General features: G+C 40.7%; 1 protein-coding gene across 2 annotated transcripts; it reads right to left on the reverse strand.

The window, feature by feature from the left end:
• Nucleotides 1–322: 322 nt before the first annotated feature.
• LOC144082434 (fibroblast growth factor 16) lies at nucleotides 323–11,367 on the reverse strand. 2 transcript variants are annotated; one of them, XM_077609602.1, is made up of 4 exons: nucleotides 10,868–11,367; nucleotides 10,591–10,783; nucleotides 7,343–7,446; nucleotides 323–2,795 (listed from the first exon to the last, which is right to left on the reverse strand). In XM_077609602.1, exons 1-4 carry the CDS (start codon nucleotides 11,003–11,005, stop codon nucleotides 2,550–2,552), a joined length of 681 nt encoding a protein of 226 aa, XP_077465728.1. In that variant the 5' UTR covers nucleotides 11,006–11,367; the 3' UTR covers nucleotides 323–2,549. The 2 variants fall into 2 exon arrangements, with proteins under 2 accessions (XP_077465728.1, XP_077465726.1); XM_077609600.1 differs by having other exon boundaries at nucleotides 10,591–11,367.
• Between the last annotated feature and the right edge of the window lie 6,428 nt (nucleotides 11,368–17,795).

The raw sequence follows: 17,795 nt of genomic DNA on the forward strand, positions 1-17,795 counted from the left end.
CTACTGCCACTTGCTGCCGCTTAAACGGCGCCATCATGGGGAAAGGGGTAAAAAAAAAAAAAAAAAAAAAAAAAAAAAAAAAAAAAAAAAAAAAAAAAAAAATCCGATTTTTTTTTTTTTTTTTTTTACTGCGCGCCATATGATTGCTGCTGCGCAGCGAGGACGAGAGTAGTGCGCAATTGCGCACGCGCGCAGCTTAGAGGGAACACTGCTCACGACACCCGGTCAGCGTTTAAAAAACAAAAAATGCAAAAATAAGAATTCCAGTCTGGTCTTCTAAGGTATCTTTGTAGAAAAAAAGTTGAATTTTATTGGAACAAGACTTGACGTCGACGGAAGTCCAACTCATTTTGACCGAGTCACAAAAAAAAGTCCCAGTCAAAATGGATTGGACGTCTCTTGCCGTCAATGGTGCTGAAACATGATCATTCACATCATGACAATTTTGAAGTTCATTCACCCAAAAAGACACATTGACATGCTCATATACATTCTACATGTGTTTTTAATCGGTACATCAAATTTGGATCCAAGCACAAATAATCTCATGGAAAAAAATGTCACAAAGCAGGACAATTTTATTGTCTTCATTACGGTCTTTAAAAAAAAAAAAAAATCTAAAACTTGGTGTTATTTCAGTAGAATCTATGGTCCAGGTACTTTCAAGTTCATTACAAAATAAAGTCTTTGCAATAAATAAATATATAGATTTAGATTTATACTTTATATGTGGAAAATAAATATATTGTACATCTCATAAATAGGATCGCCAATATGTCCCCCTCCTCAGTCGCTTGCCTTTTTTTAACAAAGTGTCTTTCATACAAAACATTTTTTGAGCAATATTTTTTTTTGAAGAATTGTTATTCAAATTCTAGAAATGCTGGAAAATTCTTCAAAAATTAATTTGGGTGAAATGTAAGTTATTTTGTGAAACGGCTACATAATATAGTAAAAAAAATTGGATCAGAGGAATTTGAATTAGAAGTTATAATATGAGCAAATATTGTATGGTCATGAAATGGATTATTTACACTACATTTTTTAGTTAAAACGAGAACTGTAACGATCAACCTGGATCGAAACATTGGGTTTGGTTCTGTTTATTAAGGACCCCTAAAAATGGATTGAAATGCAAAATGTGGATCAATATCATTTAGTTTAGTTTACATGACCTTAAAAATGTTTATTTAATGTTTCAGCCATACAATTGTGACTATCATATCACTTTAGTTGTTAAACGTGTCCATAATATCATAATAAATCTATCAGAAGCCCTTCAGTCCAATCAATATCCGATTTTGTATCATCATATCAGCGTCCAAAATACCCAAATGGTTTGCATTCTCAGAAAATTGGCAATTTAGACCGCTAGTTAAAACTAAAGGCCCTTTGGTTATGAATAATCATTTTCATCAAAATGTCTGAAATTGTGTTTTTTTTAAGGTGTGATTTGAAATGCAACTCATTGTTAAACGTCTTTACAATCCAGTATGAAATGGATCGAAGACCCTTCAATCAAATCATGGCAGACTGCAGTATCGGCAAAAAAATCGCGCTTTATCCATAAACTCGAAAACGTAACGTCTCTTCGTGAAATTGTGGGTTTCGCCCTCTAGTGCTAAGGGTACTCGGTCGTTTGGTCGCCGGTCTTTTGGTCGCCCGGAAGGTTATTGATAATTGCCATTGAAATCGTTGCTCAAATTCCCTAAATACAAACTGCGAATTATTATTTAGTCATACTTAATGCCCTAGTAATTATTAGGCTAAAGAAAAGCTCCAAATTTCCCGGACTTTTATTGTTTTTTGTTGGAGAACTTGTTAAGACCCTGACTGACGTAGCTTCTTAAAGGGACAACGCATGTACATACAAACTCTTATACACTCACACGTCGGCTCAGTGAAACTGCTCAGGGCCATTGTTGGCTTTTATTGATGCGTAGACCGTGTTGTTTTACCTTGTTTTGTCGCCGGTCTTTTGGTCGCCGGCCTTTTGGTCACCCATTGTTTGGGTCCGGGAGACCAAAAGACCGGCGACCAAAAGACCGGCGACCAAAAGACCGACGACCAAAAGACCGACGACCAAAAGACCGACGACCAAAAGACCGACGACCAAAAGACCGGCGACCAAAAGACCGCACACGAGTGCTAAGTACCATGGACGCAATGCTCAAACCTCCAGCTGGGGCGCGTCGTGTAAGTGCCGTGGGATGGAGACCACATTCATCACGCGTGACTTCCTCCTCACATTTCAGTACCCGAACCTCGCCCGACGTGTCTTCCGTTACACTCGGGCCTTCTTCCCATCCGTCCTCTCTCGGAGTCCATGTGGGGACGTGCCCGCGTGCTATCCGTCACGTGGTCACCTCCGTATCTAGAACAAGCGCGGACCGAGATGCGTCCAACTGTTGCTCGGCTGCAGATTTGACGAAGCCACGTCCAAGAACGCGGCGAGATGTTTACGTCCGTGCTCTCGGTCGCGGTCACCAACAGTTTGGGGGAACAAATAAGCGTCTTCTGCAAAGTGGGACCAAGCGTGCGGGTTGCGGTCACCTGTACTGGAAGAGGTCCCGGTAGGCTTGGGGGATCTTCTCGATCTCCACCGGTCGTGGGAGGAAATGTGTGAGTTTCTGGTGTTTTTTTGTCCTGCTGCCCTCTCTGGGCGAGCCGTCTTTGTTCAAGGCCACGTAGTAGAAGCGCGCCGTGTCGTTGTGCTTGTACAGTGTGGACGCGTACGTGTTGTACCAGTTCTCTTCAAACTGCTCGCGGAAAACGCACTCCGACGTCAGCTTCCTCTGCCGGGAGAAAGAAAAATGTGAGTGTTAGTGTCGGGAAATCATGTACGATGGAGTAGCAGGGAGAATAAAGTCGCGATATTACGGGGATTGCGTCGTACGGTGGAATAGGAGGAGAAAAGAGGGACCGAATTGTGTGATTAAAGTCGTGATATCGCGAGAATAAAATCGTATGTTGTAATCCTAAAAGAAGGAGACACCCAGGTTATGATATTAAAGTTTTATATTGCGAGACTGAAGCCTTATTATTATTAAGAAAATAAATATCGTAAAGGTATGAGAGTGAAGTTGTGGTATTGTGAGAAAAAAGTCATAATATTAGGGGATTAAAATTAGGGGATTCAAATTAGGATTACGAGAAAAAAGTCAGTAAATTAAGAGATTAAAGTCAAATCAATACGGAATTTTTTTTTGTTATTACGAGAGAAAAAAGTAATATTATGAGATTAAAGTCAGTTAAAAGAGGCAATGTTACCAGATTCAACTCAAACCGTTATGGGATTTTTTTTTATTATTATGAAAAAAAGTCATCATATTGCGTGATTAAAGCGTATGTTGTAATATTATGAGATTAAAGTTGGAATATTACGTGGAAAAAAGTCAGAATATGATGGTATGAATGTCATAATATTGAGAAAAAAATAATATTACACGATTAATGTTGTATATTATTATTATATAAAAAATCTTACACTTATTTATCATAATATTAACAAGATTGTATTGATACGCACTTTCCTCAATTCAATCTGTTCGGAACTAAATTGTGATGAACCAGACAAAAGGCTTAACTTCTTTAGCAGCGCTGATAGTAAATCACAATAAAAAAAACTTCCAATTTTCATGTTTTGTCATCTTATTGGATAAATATTGATTAGGAAATGCTCCACATTGACATGACAGTGCCGTACCTCTGAATCGGAGGCCATTGATGATTTGGATGTGTAAAAACATCTAAATCAATTTGAAACGCACTTTGAAAGGATGCACGTCGCTTCGCTCCAGATAACCGACGGCAACTCATTTAAGCAGGTGCTCATTACGATGAAGGCGAGTCATTAGACTTGACTTTTCACTTTACATTCCTCACTCGCTCTGCAGACCTGCTGACCCCTTCACGTGCATCGGAGGGGTGGGGGGATTATTTTCCTCCCTGTAATGCAACTTGAACGCTTAACAGCCCTGCGGACACACGCCGAGAATCCCCTAAAAAAGTGCACATACCCCCCCCCCGCTGAAGGTGCACGTCAATTTTTTAAAAACTTTTTCCCGACGTGATGGCGAGGGTTTTGTTGAGTTCAGTTCAATCGGATGTTTTCTGTAAACACGACCCCGAGGACACGCGAAGGGAGCATCCTATTAGCCGCCAACCTCAGCGCATCGCCAGCTCGTCAAGGTCTGGTGGCGCGCCGTGGCGGAAGAGCCCCCCTCCAACTTTTGACCCCAGATAAAACCCAACATGCTTCAATGGTGCTCTAAAGTAAGGCTTTCTCTCTATTTAACTCCTTGCATGCCACTCACGGCGCTAAAACGCCAATTCATTTAAACTGGGAATGGACATCTAGCACCGTCAATGGCAGCCAATGAGTTAAATGACTATGGTGCAATGATAAAAAATAAAATAAATGAAAGGGTTAAATCTGTGCTGGGAAAATGTGCATTTTCTTCGGGACCTGTGATCAATTATTCATCGTAAATAAGCAAATATTTCGTGTGAGTGTCATATTGGTGATGTCACGTCGCTGTGCTTATTTATTATAGCAGCCTAGCTAAAACTATGAACTCACTCGTATACGAAAGTCATACTTTTGAATAGTTTTACGCACATGTGTCAAAGTGGCGGCCCAGGGGCCAAATCTGGCCCGCCGCATCATTTTGTGTGGCCCGGGAAAGTAAATCATAAGTGCCGACTTTCTGTTTTAGGATCAAATTAAAATGAAGAGTATAGATGTAGTATATTAAATTTCCTGATTTTCCCCCTTTTAAATCAATAATTGTAATTTTTTAATCCATTTTTTCTGTGTTTTTAGTTCAAAAATCATTTTGTAAAATCTAAAAATATATTTAAAAAAAAAGCTAAAATAAACAATGTTTTAGATCTATAAAAAACTGAATATTCAGGGCTTTTAATCCAGTTCTTTTAATCAATTTATAAAAATATATATCTAAATATTATATCTAAAATGGTCGGCCCACATGAAATCGAGTTGACGTTAACGCGGCCTGCGAACCAACCCAAGTCTGACACCCCTGGTTTAACGACACACTGCGATTGGCTGGCAACCAATTCAGGGTGACCCTGCCTACTGCCCATAGTTGTCTGAGAAAGGCTCCAGCACCCTCCCACGCCCTATTGGCTCGTTCTATTAATGAAAATGGCAGCTAACGAGTCAAAGAGCCTCACGTGAAAGTGATATATTAGTGTTGAATAATTGAACTACTGACCACAGTTGTTTACGTAACATGTTTGTGACTGTTTACATGCAAGATGCACAGTATTGATGGTTTAAGAGCCTCTGTCTTTTAAGTGCTTTGACTCTGCTTGCAATTACGAACTCCTTTTAAGGTGGACATTAATTCTTTATGGATGTTTGAACTTTTTGCAGCTGGGCTTTCTCTCCATCGAGATAGAGAGCAAGAAGTAATAGTGTCACATTTTACTTTTAGTGTCTATGCTTGAGATTGAGTCACAAAATGACAGCTTTGTATCTAGTCAACAGGAACAAAAATGGTGTTTTACTACCTTTCTACTTGTATTTAGTAGTGTTGCACTGATGCAAGTATCAGTACCGACATTTTTTAAAAAATAAATGTGTGACATGTGTGGGAGCAAAACAATAAAATAGTATTGGTGCAACACTACAATTAGTATTTTCCTATTTTCTATTTTTTTTATTTCTTTTTTTAAGTACAGGTTTGACATTTTTACTCTTTATATTAGTTCCTCAATCTTCATGTAGCTACCAGCATAAATTATTGATTCAGTTTTATTAGAAGCCACTTGACCTCTATGCACAATTTAGAGATCAAAACTGGAAAACGTGGCAAAGTAAACGGCTAGAATTAAGTCAAGATTATTTTGACATGTTTTGCAGATACATTAAATATGAAAATATACCGTAGGGCATATGTGTCAAAGTGGCGGCCCGGGGGCCAAATCTGGCCCGCCGCATCATTTTGTGTGGCCCGGGAAAGTAAATCATGAGTGCCGACTTTCTGTTTTAGGATCAAATTAAAATGAAGAGTATAGATGTATATTACATTTCCTGATTTTCCCCCTTTTAAACCAATAATTGTAATTTTTTAATCCATTTGTTCGGTTTTTAGTTCAAAAATCATAGTAAAATCGAAAAATATATTTAAAAAAGCTAAAATAAACATTGTTTTAGATCTATAAAAAACTGAATATTCAGGGCTTTTAATCCAGTTCTTTTAATCCATTTATAAAAAAATTATATCTAAATATTATATCTAAAATGGTCCGGCCCAACATGAAATCGAGTTGACGTTAACGCGTCCCGCGAACCAACCCGAGTCTGACACCCTTGCCGTAGGGAAACTATAAAAAGATGATTCTTGAATTAAAAGTAAAAAAAGTTCTGGATAAAATAGTGAAATCCAACTGTTATGACAGACATGCCTTGCAAATTTCATGCCAATCAGTCAGACTCGTGTCTGTGGTAAATGACTGCCAAATTTCCTTCAGATAAAATTTTGGAGTACGGGACCCCTCGCCTAATAAACCAATAAACCCGTGAAAACTAGAGAACTTTCGGGTGTGTTGCTTGGCAGGAAAAAAATAATTCCAATATGTTCGAGGGTTCGATCCTAGTCGAGTCCTCACTGTGTTAAGTTCTTCATATTGGTCAGGTGTACAATAGGGCCCGCCCATCGACTTCCCCCCACCATCTACCCTCACCTAGCCCTCCCACCAGAGGTCAAAACTCCAGGATGGCAGACTCTGATAGCCCACCGTAACAATATCTGCACTCCCACCACAATGGGCATGCTTAAAGGTAGAAAGGTGGCCTCTGTTTGGAACCTTTTTGGCTGGAGTTTGTGTTGTGGCTGCGGGGGGGACTGGGGGGGTTGTCCCTGGGTCTCGAGAGGCCCCCAGGTAATGCCCTTGGACACCTGATACACATACTTCCCCCCTCTTTGTCTTCTTCTCTTTCCTCTCGAGGTAAAATAAAAAAAAAACCACTGCAGGCTTGACAAAGAGGCGTTGAGAACCAAACAAACGTATTTAACGTCGGAGTCCATCAAGTCCATTCTGAATTTCTCAAGTCTGGCAATAACCAAAAATGTATTTCCCCCCAGCTGCCTGCATGCATCGAGAGGTGCGTCTACATGGGGACCGTGTGATACATAATTGTTTTGTCTAAGCGCACGTTGCTATCAGTCGGCGAGCCTTGACGACGCAGCTAAAAGTGGCGTCTTTGCCAACAAAGGCTCTCGAAAAGACAAACAAGAGAGGAAAAGATCTTCCCGACAGGCTGTTTTGCAGGCGAGTGGTGTGAATGAATGAATGGAGGCTTCTGACTCACCGACCCATAGAGCTCTCCTTTCTCGTTCATGCCCAGGTAGAGTCCGGCGTCCACACCTCTGATGCTGACCAGACCGACTGCCAGACTGATGAACTCCAGGATGCCTTGGGTTAAAAAAAATGGACCTTGGTCAGGGAAAACAAATCAGTTGAATGTGTTATACTACCAATTTCATGCCAATTTCATTTATTGGCTCACAATTGCGCTACTTTTTGATTGAAGGTGATTTGACATCATCAGTTGCATTTCATCTACCATCTATTATTTATACAGGTCTAATATTTGACACGATAAGATTCAATTGATGTGTTGATCGATGTTTCTAAATTTAATCTCAATCAATTGGAATTGCAATTAATCGCAAAGTGTAAAACAACAGGTTAAAAAGTAGTAATTAGCACATTTATTTAGGAAATGTTCTACCACAAGGGTTGGTTCGCAGGCCGCTTTAACGTCAACTTGATTTCACGTGGGCCGGACCATTTTACATATAATATTTAGATATTTTTTATTAATGGATTAAAAGAACTGGATTAAAAGCCCTGAATATTCATTTTTTATAGATCTAAAACAATGTTTATTTTAGCTTTTTAAAAATATTTTTAGATTTTACAAAATGATTTTTGAACTAAAAACACAGAAACAATTGATTAAAAAATTACAAGTATTGATTTAAAAGGGGGTAAAAATCAGGAAATTTAATATACATCTATACTCTTCATTTTAATTTGATCCTAAAACAGAAAGTCGGCACTCATGATTTACTTTCCGGGGCCACACAAAATGATGCGGCGGGCCAGATTTGGCCCCCGGGCCGCCTCTTTGACACAGATGTGCTCTACCATATTAATGACCCTCACGAGGGGGTGCTGGAACCTATTGCAGCTAATAATGAGCCGTAGGCAGGGTACACCCTGCATTGGTTGCCAGCCTATCATAGGACACGGAGACAAACAACCATTCGTATGTTTTGGGGGTGTAGGTGGGAACCGCCGTTCCCAGGGAAAACCCACCCGGGAAGGAGATAACATGCAAACCCCACACGGGAAGCCCAGTTCCCGGAGTTAAACACTTGTTAGGCAGATGTCCGAACCGCCCAACCACTGATCCGCCATATTGATCAAATAATAATCTATATCAGTCAATGATTGCTCCCAGTTCAAATAGATATCAACGTGAAAAGCAGACTGAGTTAAGTTCAGAGCAGCTAAAATAATTACTAATGGTTAATGGCATTCTGTACAGCAATGAATTTAACAGTAGCATTCAACACACTTATTTGAAATGTACCGTCATATTAATGCCATATTCATCTCTACTACTCCCAATAAGATAATGTGCTATGTTAACTAAGAGTTAACTCGCACAATTTTAGTTTGAACATGTATGAAGAATACTAAACAGACTTTTATGAGGAAACCGAGTCCTAGCGCAAACGTATGTCAACTTCAAAGGGTGGGAAACAAGCAGTCAAATGAAAAGCCAGGATGGCGGGACGCAAAGGTTAGTCCTCAGAAAGGATCCAGCTGGCAAAGGCCGGCGTGAGGCCACCTGGGCCCCATCTTCCCTGCAGCTCACCGGGTGCCAAACACTGACAGCGAGCCTTTTTAATCAGAGCCATGTCTGACAAAAGGCTTCGCATCTCAACCTTAAGTCGGGCCAGAGACAAACACGAAGACCACCCAACCTTTTTATGCACGCCGTCCTGTTTTTTGGGAAGCCTCCGAGGCTGGAAGCCTTGCAGTAGTTGCGTTCCAGCTTGCACCTGCATGCGCCACTTGTTTGTGGCCGAGGGGACGAGACACACCTGCGGCCAGTGCCCAAAGGGGATTATTAGTGGGGGGCGGGGCTTTTTCCCGGCACGCCAGGTGACTGTGACGCACGGCTCAATTTCCACCGGGGGATGTAGAGAGCTCAAGAATGACACCGGTGGAGATTCATTTAATTGCTAGGGTGGCTTCATCGTTCAGTTCTTTTGACGTTGGGCCGTGAACATTCTCATTTTCAACTAGCTTGATGTCTATTGTTGTCAGTGGCAGGCAATGAGTTAATTGTGGGTCACTTCATTACAATTTGTGGCATTTCGGGGTCACTTCATTACAATTTGTGGCATTTCGGGGTCACTTCATGAAAGTTTTGTGTCATTTCCTGTTGGTTTGGGGTATTTCCGGGTCACGCCCTGTTCATTAGTGGCTTCCATTTGGTTTTGGGACATTTCCAAGCCACGTCCTGTTAACATTAGAGAGAATCACATTTTTTGGGGGGGTAAAAAAAGGGGTGAAATGTGATTTTTTTCTGAATTTAAATGTAGTCTATACTGTTTAAAAAAAATCAAGTGTGATGATATTTTTTAAGTACTGTAAAACTGCATGTTTTTGCCTTTCCATGATGTAATATGAATAGTTTGAATGTTGAAGACTAGAAATGTACTTTGTGTTGTACAAATGGATTTTGTTTACTTTTGCAGTGTATCCTTTTTAAAACGACTTGCACGCACATGCACAAAATGAGAAGTGTGTTTATGTGGACATTTTGATAACACGGGATTTTTTTTGTGTTAAATTATTCTGAATTATTATGCTGATTACAAATTTGCAGTCATTGTTTTTACGTTTTTTTTTTCCTCTCCACTTAGTATTGACTTACTGTGTTGTCAGAATTATGACTAAAGTAGTCATATCCTTTCTACAAACTTACAGATTTCAATTATTTTACTATTTGTCATTTTTGCTAAAACAAGTACGCATGTCAAATGTAGTATTCACTTCCAATTTGTGTTGATAGAGGCGGAAAAACAGCATCACTTTTGGATTCCGCCCCATAAACAAAAAAAAAAAAAAACAGCAGCCAGCCCCAAATCAACAATATTGTGTTTCCCAGTGTAATGCAAAGATCTAGTTCAGGGGTGGCAAACACGCTGCTCTCGAGCCGCATGCGGCTCTTTGCTTCTTATAATATTTTGTATATCCACTGTGGCTCTTTGCCTCGTTTCAAGTTTCTCTCTCAAAACACACTCAAATTCATCAGGGCCCATTAAAAACAAATAAATCATATTTTAAAAATAATTTGGCCGACTGGATTTTTAAAAAAATGCTGCTTCTGACGTAAGGTGTGGCAGTTGAAAATGTTGTCTCTTTGTGTCTAACTCGTCCGCCACCCCAGAACTAGTTGACGGACGAGGACAGATGTCCAATCTAAAGCGATCGTCAATGGCGGTCAAGCTCAAACCTTGGATTTGAAGGACCTACCGAATCTGCTGTGATCCTGCCTGGTCCCATGCACCGTCCCATTGGGAAATATCTCCAATTGGAATCCCGTCCTGCAGTACAGCTGCCTCCTTCTGAGGATGCCTTTGAGGTGTCCAAAATCGGTGGGCGAGCCCCTCTGCAGCCCCCCTTCGATCTGGCCCAGGCGCTCGTTCAAGGCCAGCGGCGTCTCCGGCTGCAGTGGCAGGGGCAGGGGCGCGTTCCCGAAAGCAGGCAAACTTTGTAAATCCAAGTCAAGCGCCCCGAACCAAGTCCCCACCTCAGCCATGGTGTGCACGGCCGTCACGTTCAAACTAATCAAAGAAGGCATGTGGAAGCTGCTGGCAAAGTGGGCAAAATGTCCGAGCCATGCAGACTTGAAGGAAGCCCCCTCTCTCTCCTCCTCATCCGTTTTCATATGCGTGCGGCGCCTAATGAGAAGGAAAACACGGGATTATATACATCTCATCTTGACGTTGGCCACGCCTGGCTGGCATCCTTTTCTCATCTTCCGATCATCTAAGCGAGCGAGGTTGCGCATGGAAGGAAGCTTGCTTGCTTCTGGCTCTCCTCTCCTCTCCTCAACGGCAAGTGTGCTGGACGGAAGGTGCGTTCAAAGACCATCCCGAGGAAAAGCGCTCCATCTGCTGCTGCTGCCGCCGCGACACCTCCTGCTTTCCCAACGAGATGATGAAAATAACTTGTGCATATTTGCAATCCAAGCTTGCGCGCAAGTGTCAGTCAGTGCCAACAACTGGAGCTTTTCTCCCACTCTTTCTCTCTCTCTCTTTTCTCTCTTTTTCTCCTCCTCTTTGGAAGCAGGTGCTTCCTTCCTCGCCCCCTCTGCACTACGTCTGCAATGTGCTGCAACAAGGCAGCAGCTTTAACCACTTGTAGGGACAACTACTGGAGAGGAAGGGAGGAGAATGGGGGCACAGGGGGGTGCATTTTGCATTCGTATCTAATGGGACTGCTGTGGAACCTCTGCAGCAAACCACCGATTTGAGTTAGACAATTCAACGCAGGCAGAGGCGCGGCTAACAATAAACTGAAAAGTCAAAAAAAGCCCCCCTTCCATCCCCCCCAAAAATAAAATTTAACTAGTTTGGGGTTTTGGAATACAAAACTGAGTTGAGTTTTTTAAAAATAGAATATTAGTAATATTGAAAGAATATTGTTTAAAAAATTGAATTTGATTATTCTTAATCTGTCTAAGTGGCCGAAATGTAAATAAGGGAAGGCATATGGTCAATGTCAGTACGATTTCATAGTTGGGAAACAATACCGATAATAGTATCATGGTTGTTTTATATAATATTCACATACAATGAAGTATAAAATAGAAATGACGATACATAATAAAAAAACGTGGGGAATACCTGGATGCGTCAAAGAACTGAAATAAATGTTTGATTCTGCTCCCTTCTGATGCACCTATTGCATTGTTTTAAATTAAGTCAACAAACCTCTTGGATCAAAACCATTTAAAATGTGTCTGTATACTCCTTTTTTCTTTATTTCTCACAGCACGTAAATATTATCTTAGCTTTTTTTCTGATAATTTAGAAAACTTTCTTTAAAAAAAAAAGAAAAATCACCTTTAAAAAAACAAAATTTTCAACAGTGGTGCTGGAGCCTTTTTTATTTTTACATATTCTGAATAAATGATTTTAAATAACTTTCTTCACTGACAGGCTTGCACGTCAACGTAACAGCTCAAAAATATTAAAATCGCCACTCGGGAGTGCATCAGAAATGAAAATTATACGTACCTCATGACTAAATATTAACTCAGTTTCACTGTATAGCAAGAGTGCAAAAAGAAGCTATAAGTATGGATGTTGTATGTCTTCTGTACACAATGGGGCAACAGGTCCTGACATGTGGAAGCATGCCCTGCCAAACCAAAAAAAAAAACAGATAGAAAACACAGCTGTTTAGCAAAGACTTTACTTGTGTCGAGTGAAAACAAACCGTAGGAGTGTTTTAATTAGATGACTGTTCTCGAGATATCAGTGACAGCAGGGGTGGCCGCTCGGAGGACATCAATAGCACAATTCAAGTAGGAGACATGCTACGTACGTAAGACCACCCTCAAGCTGTCTTTTGGGTAAACCCCCCCGCCAGCCCTCATCAACACGAGCAACATTCTGACATAGATACAACCCAGTTGTCTGTTTCAATGACACATAGTGTACAAAAACAACAACAGATCAACGGGATTTTGGTTAGGGCTGTTAACTTAAAGAGTTGGTGTTGCATACTAGTAACTAAAATCATGTCATTGGTATTAAGGGTTAAGGAGTAAGGTGCCGATGATTACGTTTATAAATGAGTTTATCACTAGCTAGTAGACATTTAAAGTGGAAGGGTGGCAGCAAATGAAGCGGTATCGGTACGATATCGGCTGGTACAACATCGGTATCGGTGCAGCATAAATTGTTAACGTAAACAATGAGTTAAGCAGTCTCTGGCCAAGCTTTGATGGCAAGTATTATTAAGTCATGTATGCAGTAATTTAGTATTTAAAAAAAAGTGAGTATCGGTACAGTATCGCACCTGGCCAGGTATTGTTGCAACACAAATTTTTATCATAAATATTGATGGAACACAACAAACATTTACACTTCTTACACGTGTTGTTATGTATTTCTCTAGACTTGTAATAGTGCTAAAAATACCATACTTGTGGCATTAAAAAAAGACAATTACATATTTATGTTATACAGAAATGACTTTTAGGCAATGCAGTAATTCCATAAATATATCCCTTTATTTATAATTAACAATCAAAGTAAATGCTCTGCACTTGCTTCAATTGATTTTTTTTCTTTACCTTTTTGTGTCTTCACTATGGACAAAAGAATTATTTCTAACTTGCTGCCCTTTAATAATTGTATTTATCTCCTGCCCTTTATAATCTTTATGAACAATAGCTTTGACTTTGAAATGCAAATAAGTAAATGTCAGGAAAATCCTTTCCTATCAGATGAATTTGTTTGCGGAAAAAGGTTGTTGCCAAGTGGGTGGAATCACTGATACTCATTCATAAATAGGACACAAGGCCTTTGGATGCCCAAATTAAGGCCCTTAAAAAACAATGCAGCACTTTTTGAGACGTTTCAAGCATCTTTGGAAGCCCTGTGAATAAAAATAGAAATAGACTTTAGTTGTAATTCCTAATAATCCTGTTAAACTTTGCCATTTTTCTATGCATGACCCTCAATGGAAAACAATTTGACATCCCTGGAACATTCACTGCAGATACAGTACGACTTGACCTCAACCAAAGGCCTGCTTTGGGGCGACCGATTGTCCCACTATAAATCTCACGGGGGTCTCGGGCCCGCATTGAAGTCGACGCAGGGACAGTGGCTTTCAGCACCAGGGCGTCCTTGAAAAGTGGCGCGGGTGACGGATGCCCGGGGGCCTCCTCTCCATGAATTGGCCGAGGGGTTGACGAAGAGTCAGGTCAAGTGCGGCTTTGTGCGAGGGGACATCGGGGCGATCGCTACGCGGGGGCCTGAAAAGAATTTTTGTCCCACTCGGGGTAGAGATATGAAAGAGGACAGAGAAGGAGGGACATAGAGAGTGCAATTGAGTGAGAGTAACGTGGAGGGTGGGATTGGGGGGGGATAGAAAAGATTGCACTATCTTGTGGAAGCAAACACAAATCTCTATTAATTCAAATATTGGGACTCGACGCAATTCCTTACGATTCGTTTAGGACTGAATAAGCAATATGTGTTCCACCTGCAGACTGTAAGTGTAAAACACAAAAAACTACTCCATCACTTCCCCCATTTATGATAGTTTACTCACAATTTCTCATGGCTATTCATCTTTTGCTCACCCACTGGAAACACATGTATTTCTATCCAACTGCAGGCGACTGGGAGATCAGGGCTTTACAACACTTGCGCAGGTCTGATTGGGGAAACAGTACCAGTTTTGTCCACCGGCGTCGCCAAAAATCACCAAAAACTGAGTCACTTAGTGCTGCCTTATCATTTCATCTAATTTCTGTCCCTAAAAAAACAATAGACAATTTCCATTCTTACCTAATTTTTCTTTTTAAGTGACCTAAATGTATTAGTCTACTACATTTATCCACAAAGCAGTTTGCTTGTGGACCAGTGTTGTCTTTACCTTTAGTCATTCACTGGCCATATGTGTTGTGGTCATTAGAATAAAAGTAAAATAAAATAAAATAAACTCGATTTTTATTCCCAACTTTTTTGTAGCTAAATCTGCTGCTTCTCGGCTGTACTTTACAGTTGACGAGACAGATTTACGGCTGCAGACGCAGAGAAACACGCACACGCACAGACTTAAAATGTTCCCATATGTCGCTAACCTGCCGAGGATACAGAAATGAAGATAATGACCTCAAGTGTACGTCTGCACTTTGATGTCGTTCTCGCGGGATCACACACACACACACGCACACACGTATACACACACATGTATACACAAAGCCCCAGTTGAAAATACACTCACTGGCCAGGATTGGAGGCTAACAAGTACCTCGCCTATTTGTTTGGATTAGAAAAAATTCATACGTGTCCTCTTTGGGGAGGTGAGCAAAGGTCTGCTTACCCAAATAAAGGGGATATGTTTTACATATAGATACGATGTTGGATTCAATTATAGACCCTAGCTGGAGGTGCTGGTGCACATTTGAGGACTGTTTTGACATTTGGGGAAACCTGCTGGTTCCTGTTCTCTACGGTGCGTCCAAGAAACAGCTCACTGCTCCGAAAGCTGCTCTCGTCTTCTGTAAACATCAAGATGCATCTCATTAGTTAAACTAATAAAACTAAACATCAAGGATTTCTGGGTTATGTAAGAGACTGATGCCTTTATTTTTTGGAATGCTAGTTTTTTTGGTATCTGTTAATGGCCCACTCACTGGTTATTTCACACTGAAGGTCAATTCCAAGTCCTTTAGTCCTTTTGTTTTATTTGTTTTAATTTAGCTTGGATTTTTTTTCGAATATCAAAAATCTGATAAATCCTAAATCGGATATACATGTGATGGGTTCATTGGCTGGCCCTCCCAGTCATATTAAATTGGATGTCTTTTGTCGTCAAGGTTAGTTAAACATACTAATCATTCAATCCCAGTAATCCCAGTCCAAATGGATTTGATGTCCATCACCGGCTTCATTTCCACGGCCAAAATGTATTTAATTCAGATTAAAATTCTAATCGTATGCACTGTTTTAATAGACATTAAAATATTGCTCCAATTAGAATTGGAGTCTTCTGACATCAGACTTTCAGTTGAAACAAACAATTTTGACATAAGAGATGAAAACCATCAATATAATGTCGATACAAAACTGATCTTTTGAATGATATATTTGTCTAATTTACAAAGTGCCACTTTTCTATTCTAATCTATACAATGTGTACAATCACACAACACAATCAGCGTCATTCCAACTAAAGTAAAAAAAGACATTTAGATTTTTTATGATACTTAAACATTTAAGAATATGTATTATCATTTTTTTCTTAACACAACAGCATGTATAAAAGATGAGGCTATTGATCAATGTTTTGCTTTTTGATTAATTTCGAGTAGCTTGTACTTGAGCAAAAGGAAAATCGCTAATTGAACAATATTATAAATGAGAGAGATTTGTAACTGTGTGCTTTTGACAGTTGACAGCCTTTTTTTTTTAGAACTTTGCCCGGAAATCAGCTGGAAAAGACTCCGGGAACACGATAAGCGTTGTAGGGAATGGAACGGATGGATATACAGATTAGAATATACTGTGAAGTATAAAAACACCGGTCCTTTACAAACTGGCGTCTTGCTGCTCGGGATACCCGACTTGTAATCATCTGATCTGGGATCAAGTTCTGGTGAACCCCTTTTAACCTCAGCCACGTGAGGGCACTGGAAGATGGCGGGGGCTGATGTCGGCGGCGGCGAGCACGGGAAGGTGCCCGGGGGTCAAAGCCCAGCACGGTCACCGAAAGCGGCGCGAGTTGCCGAGAAGAGGCTCACACTCCCAGAGAGAAGGGCTGCTATCATCTGTTCTTATTTTACCTTTTGTCAGGCAGCATGTGGAAAATGATCTTCGCTGTGAGTTATTTGCAGAGCTGGATTCCGTGTTATTTCATTCCCAAGCAGAGACATAACAGAGAGGGTCTCCACTTTCATGCAGGTGGTCCCTCGGCCTTGTTCAAGGGCGCCGTGTGCGCCGGGGCAGGGGGGGGAGGGGGTGCATGGGTTGCGAGGGAAGGGAGGGGGGACAGATGCCTGCCAATGTAGGTAACGGTTTAACGTTTCACGGCCTGCCCACCCAATGCAAAGATAGTTTTAACTTATTAGTTTGCTTTGCTTTCATGCCCTGATGAATGAACCGACCCACCCTCCATGTTTTGGTTAGCCACTAACATCCAAGTTTAAATGCAGCATGTGTGTGTGGGGAAAAAATATGTGCGATATCTCAATGGACTTTTTTTTTGCACCGCGGGTACATTTTAATATGACATTTTCAGCCTTGTCTCTTACAATTTGGTTGAGCAGTAAATTATCTCCCATTGAACTTTTACTGTGTTCACCCCTGCACTCTACAAAAAAATTATGGAGTACACTGGGATGATAAAAGCCATATTCGTGTGTCTCAACTTGCCAATTCCTCATCTTTGATGCCATAATGTGTAATGATACTTGTCAGGTTTAAGGGCCAATCTAGGTTTGCAGTTTGAGTCGAAATTCAAATGTTTTAGTCAGAAAGCAGCCTGTTGCCCGACATTCATTCATTTTCCCAATCACTTGTACTCACATTGGTCGCGAGGGGTGCTGGAGACTATCCCAGCCAACTTCGGGAACAAGGCGGGCGACACCCCGAATTAGTGGCCAGCCAATCGCAGGGCATGAGGAGACCAATCAGGCTAGCAGTCATACCTAAGGACAATTTAAAGTGGATAGTGTATAGAAGTGCACAAAATAATGGCTGAATTAAATATTTAAATGTTTTTTTTATTGAGTACAGTGTACTGTTTCTATTCAAATATTTAGGAACAATTTGCAAGGTTAATTTTACTCCATACCTAAGTACATTACCTCTTTTTTGTGCCAAACAGTGAAGTCCAGTTTCAGATGCCGTTATGTTCTTTCATGTTTTCAGTAGTAAGTAACTTTCTGTCACACAGCACATCCACCAACCAGTGTGCGGTAGCTCGGTAGT

Source organism: Stigmatopora argus, chromosome 9, assembly GCF_051989625.1.
Source record: "Stigmatopora argus isolate UIUO_Sarg chromosome 9, RoL_Sarg_1.0, whole genome shotgun sequence".
Classification (NCBI taxonomy): Eukaryota; Metazoa; Chordata; class Actinopteri; order Syngnathiformes; family Syngnathidae; genus Stigmatopora; species Stigmatopora argus.